Here is a 5,983-nt window from a genome sequence, read left to right on the forward strand (position 1 = left end):
TACTTTTCATTCCAGATAGATGTTGATTTCTCACCGTTCATTTAAGGACATTTTAGTTGCTCCTTTCAAAGATGCCATGTTTCCTGATCCTGAAATTAAAAGCACAAACAAAAGTATTAATGGGTGAGTAATCAAGCATCTGTTTGCACAAGGAGTATAATTTCTGACAAGCTGACATCTCCTTGCACAATATTGTGATGTCATCAATTGGATGGATGGTACCTATATGACATAACATAGAGGACAATTTTATAATTCAATTCTCCAACTAGGTACATAAATTTCATAGATGATAAACTTGATCCAACCCACCGGCATGTGGCATTGTCATATTGGACCACAAAGGAAATCCTTGGCAGCCGAGTTACCAGTGAGTTGAATCAAGCCATCACAGTCCTCAAGAACAAGAACTATAGTACGAATTGAGAAACTGGTAGGATTGCAGTCCATTAGGCAGGTATTGACTTCGGTGGATAGGTTAGTCCCAAGGGCACAAGGTTTTCAGAATACAATTATTTCGGACAGATTTCAGAAAGAAACTGTTAGGAAGGAAACTTGATACCCATGGATCCTAAAGACTACACTTACCTTTGTCCACGTACTTCAGAAACCAAAAAAATCTTCAACACCTACACCCAACACTACTAACTGGTAGAATTGAAGTCCATTAGACAGGTATTTGACTTTGGTGGATAGGTTAGTCCCAAGGGCACAAAGTTTTCAGAATACAATTATTTCGGACAGAATTCAGGAAGAAACTGTTGTTGGGAAGGAAACTTAATACCCATGGATCCTAAAGACTACACTTACCTTTGTCCACGTACTTCAGAAACCAAAAAAATCTTCAACACCTACACCCAACACTACTTGAAAGCTTGGGTAACTTTATGAAACAAAACACTATCCAACACAACGTTTCAGCAGGGTAAAAACTGACAATTATTTAACAACTAACACTTCAGAGGTATAAGGTAAAGGTAAAGTTACAAAATCAACACGAAATGAAATTGAGACGTCAAAATTTATGAAAATTCAAGAATTTTTGCAAAATTTTCCACTTTACTTCATTACTTTCTGGCCATTATGCCATGTTGCCAGACTTCCAAAATTATCTAGTTGGGCTTCCATTTTCACAATCGGTTTTCAGGGGAGGAGTTGGGTTGGGCCTACGGGGACCATATTTGGGGCATTGTGGGCCCTCAACGAGGTAAAGTTACAAAATCAACACGAAATGAAATTGAGACGTCAAAATTTATGAAAATTCAAGAATTTTCGCAAAATTTTCCACTTCATTTTTCACTTTCTGGCCATTAATCCATTATACCATGTTGCCAGACTTTCAAAATCATCTACTTGGGCTTCCATTTTCACAATCGGTTTTCAGGGGAGGAGTTGGGTTGGGCCTACGGGGACCATATTTGGGGCATTGTGGGCCCTCAACTATTTTGAAGAAAATTATAAAGTGGGTAACCTGAGAACATTTCTCCTATGGCGCTAGTATTTAGATTTTTTCTTTTCTCTCACTTTGTGAATTTTTCTCTGGTGCTTGGGGCCTGAAAAAAAAAAAAAACTTCTACCCGATTTTCAAGACGTCGATCGGGTTTGATATGATTGAAGTCTCGGCAACACTGCGCTTTTTGCTTTGCAAAAACACGAGACTTGAACATTTTTAATACAATACTTTTCATTGGCTGAAAGTCAAGACTCGTAAATTATTTTTAAGGTCCTTGGGGCCTGAAAAAAAAACTTCTACCCGATTTTCAAGACGTCGATCGGGTTTGATATGATTGAAGACTCGGCAACACTGCGTTTTTTGCTTTGCAAAAACACGAGACTTGAACATTTTTAATACAATACTTTTCATTGGCTGAAAGTCAAGACTCGTAAATTATTTTTAAAAAAAGGACCAATAGAATTTCAGCTTTTGCAAGTTTACTTGTTTTCTTGTTATTGATCTCAATCTCAATTTCAAATAGCAAATCAGCTGATTTCATTTTTTTAGCAAACAAATACAAAAGTAAAAAAACGATATTTTTTTTTGAAAATCGCACATACATATTTCTGTTTCTATTTCTAATTTTTCCTAGCATATTATTATTTTCCCCCCGGGAGATTCACTAATTCACTTTTCTCTTGAGAAATTCAGATATACTTCAGCTAAGAACTGTATAATTTACAAGACGAGAAAATTCTTCTGCCTTGCTGTACGGAGTGTACGGCTCATCCATTTATTCATATGAGAATCAAACACCACTAATCAGACCCAAGCTTGGTGTTTATAGGGATCTGTGCAATATTTGAATAAGCTGGTAAGTTATTAGACTAATTTCCAGAAATAACAGACTTCCAATAAGAGAATGGACACAGTGGTTCTACCTGTCACTAGATAAGCAGGTAGTCGTACATTTGCTTTTCCCAAGAACTTGGTAATCATGTAGGAAAACTTGCTGTACCATGGGATCTTGGAGCTAAATTGGCTGTAACATGGGTTCTCAGAGTTAAACTGGCTGTAACAGGGGACCATAGATCCAAACCAAAAAATGAGGTGCTATCAACTGTAACAATGGCATTGAGCTGAAAGATTCAATACCTTTCTAAATAAGTCCATCAGGAGAAGCAGCTGAACACCTATCCTCATATATCGAGCTCTTTACATACACTACAACTAGGTAAGAAAGCAACGTGAGACCCTTAGAACTGGTCTGCCTGCAACACGTTGAAGTTCAAGTCTTATTGTTTTTATTTTTATCCAAATTATCTACCTTTCTAAAATATTAATTAAAATATGTGAGTCTGTTTCACCATAGGATAAGGGGTTTTTGTTGTCTGAATAAATCAACTGATACCAAGCATGATAAAAAAAAAAAAAAAAAAAAAAAAAAACATGGGACCATAGATCCAAACCAAAAAATGAGGTGCTATCAACTGTAACAATGGCATTGAGCTGAAAGATTCAATACCTTTCTAAATAAGTACTTATCTACTGAGGAAACAAAATTAATTAAAATACTGTGATTGTTTTCAGACATGGACCCAAGGCTACAGGAAATTCTCTCAAGCATAGAGATGTGCATTACCACAACCAAATTAATGGAGCAAGCTATGGACAAGAATACATCTATTCAACAGCTTAGGGTAAATACATCTATTCATCAGCTGTACCTAAATACCTACCTACTGAGGAAACAATTAATTAAAATACTGTGATTGTTTTCAGACATGGACCCAAGGCTACAAGAAATTCTCTCAAGCATAGAGATGTGCATTACCACAACCAAATTAATGGAGCAAGCTATGGACAAGAATACATCTATACAACAGCTTAGGGTAAATGAGAACCTATATAATTATGTTATTCCTCTCATGAACTGCATGTACCTTTTTAGCACATCACTGCAATATTCTGACATCTATTCATCAGCTTAGGGTAAATGAGAACCTATATAATTATGTTATTCCTCTCATGAACTGCATGTACCATACATCTATTCATCAGCTTAGGGTAAATGAGAACCTATATAATTATGTTATTCCTCTCATGAACTGCATGTACCTTTTTAGCACATCACTGCAATATTCTGTAATACTAGCCCTTCAGGGCTGATACCCACCTCTGTGGCCCAGTGATCAAGAGCACTGACTCAACCCAGAGATACTAGGTTCAAATCCCAGCCAGGGCAAAAAAATTCTATCCAAACATTTCCATTCCATTTAATTTCACAAAAATGACTTTTTCTTGTTTTCAGTTAATGCTGAGGCAAGTCTCCCACTGTATTTTCCTCATGGAACCCCTGTTGCCATTTCAACCCAGAGGTACTAGGTTCAAATCCCAGCCAGGGCAAAAAAATTCTAACCAAACATTTCCATTCCATTCAATTTCACAAAAATGACTTTTTCTTGTTTTCAGTTAATGCTGAGGCAAGTCTCCCACTGTATTTTCCTCATGGAACCCCTGTTGCCATCTGCTAACTGGCGAGACAAAGTGGTCCTCTGTTTAAGTCAAATACGTAAAATCTTGCTCCTCTACTCTCGAGTGATTAACACAACTGCTGAATACACCATGTCAAAGGTTTGTTGATTTTTACTATGTCAATTAAAACGCACTACCTATCACAAACAATGTCATTGGGTAATGAAGGGGAAACAAAAAAGGTACAAACTTGATCAAAATCATACCTTCCATTTTAAAGGTAATGTGGAACTAACAGATAAACCAATGCAAATTTAAGAAATCATCAAGTGAAAATAATTGCCATCTGCTAACTGGCGAGACAAAGTGGTCCTCTGTTTAAGTCAAATACGTAAAATCTTGCTCCTCTACTCTCGTGTGATTAACACAACTGCTGAATACACCATGTCAAAGGTTTGTTGATTTTTTACTATGTCAATTAAAACACACTACCTATCACAAACAATGTCATTGGGTAATGAAGGGGAAACAAAAAAGGTACAAATTTGATCAAAATCATACCTTCCATTTTAAAAGTAATGTGGAATTAACAGATACTTAAACCAATGCAAATTTAAAAAATCATCAAGTGAAAATAAGAGCTCAAACCCACTTTATTCCACAAGTCAAGATGTTTAATATGAGTTTGTAAAATTATTAATTTATGATATATTTACTTAGATCTCAGATATTTATCTGATTTTGTGCATTATTATGAGGCATTTTTTCCCCCAAGAGTTCAATACTTTACTGTACAAATAAAGGCAATTTTGATTACTATACCTATGTACTTACTGTTCTACAGGATACCCGTTCTGTTTGTTCAACAAGTCAAGATGTTTAATATGAGTTTGTAAAATTATTAATTAATGATATATTTACTTAGATCTCAGATATTTATCTGATTTTGTGCATTATTATAAGGCATTTTTTCCCCCAAGAGTTCAATATTTTACTGTACAAATAAAGGCAATTTTTATTACTATATGTACTTACTGTTCCACAGGATACCCGTTGGTACCTCTCAAATCGTATGCAGTTTTGTCTGAATGAAATTGCATGCATCATCAGTGCAGACACAGTTGAGAATGAACCATCAACAGGAGCCTTCATTTCAGGAGTGGACAGTGCACTACAGATGCTTGCTATGCCGGGAAATGCAATCCCAAATGTAGAGCCTCTACTATGCCAGGCTCTCACAATTGCAAAGCTGTCCAATACGATGAATGCCAATGAAATAACAGCAGGCTGTCAACAAGTAAGTGAGAGGACTTATGCTAAATATGTCCTGCTAAATAACATGCTCTAAATACAACAATTAGCACTTTGCTTATCAGGGACATCTATTGAGTTGCAGGTAACCTCTAGGCAAAGATCAACTCCATACACAAAATGCCCACTCAGAGACTTAGGTACAGGGGCAAACAGCCCTAAAAAATGGGTTGAGCTTCTACAAACCCCTAGGCAAAGTTAATGCTGGAGGCATTTTCTACCACCCAACCTTAGAGCTTTATTATTATTATTATTATTAGGTAGAATTCTCAAATAAGTAATTGAGGCTGAAATTCCATGTCTTAATCTGAGATCAAAACTGCACCCTCTGGTTTACCAGTTGAGTGCCTTGACCACTACACCACAGAGGCAGGTTCACTTCTATTCAAGAATCTCATTGTTTGTATTTGATTATTTTCAGGTGATAAAAGAGCGGGATAAGTTGCAGCAGGACAGAAATAATCAGCTAAACATTATGACCATGACAGGTGCAATAGAATTGTTAGAGAGACGGGTCAACACTGCAGTGCTGGTTCTCTTCATACAGGTAAGGGACTCAATAGATATAGGTACTATCTGACAAATCCTACAACAGAACTCATAGCAGTATTGAATAGAAGATACTCCTTATGGCTTCAAGTACTGGGTCAGTAAAGTCAGAGGCATGTACCTAGAATCCAAGGTATAGCCCAAGAGTACCTAGTCAAAGGGTGGATTTCAGCAATATTTTTTCGACCCTTAGAAGGCCTGTAAATCTAACAT

General features: G+C 36.5%; 1 protein-coding gene across 1 annotated transcript; it reads left to right on the forward strand.

The window, feature by feature from the left end:
* Nucleotides 1–2,083: 2,083 nt before the first annotated feature.
* LOC103521685 lies at nt 2,084–5,768 on the forward strand (the record flags this gene model as incomplete). The annotated part of the gene is made up of 6 exons (XM_026832240.1): nt 2,084–2,309; nt 3,026–3,135; nt 3,747–3,794; nt 4,250–4,363; nt 4,956–5,207; nt 5,643–5,768. Coding segments are annotated over exons 2-6 (648 nt in total), but the record flags the coding sequence as incomplete, so codon positions are not given.
* Nucleotides 5,769–5,983: the final 215 nt, after the last annotated feature.

Source organism: Diaphorina citri, unplaced genomic scaffold, assembly GCF_000475195.1.
Source record: "Diaphorina citri unplaced genomic scaffold, Diaci psyllid genome assembly version 1.1 scaffold5711, whole genome shotgun sequence".
NCBI lineage: Eukaryota > Metazoa > Arthropoda > Insecta > Hemiptera > Psyllidae > Diaphorina > Diaphorina citri.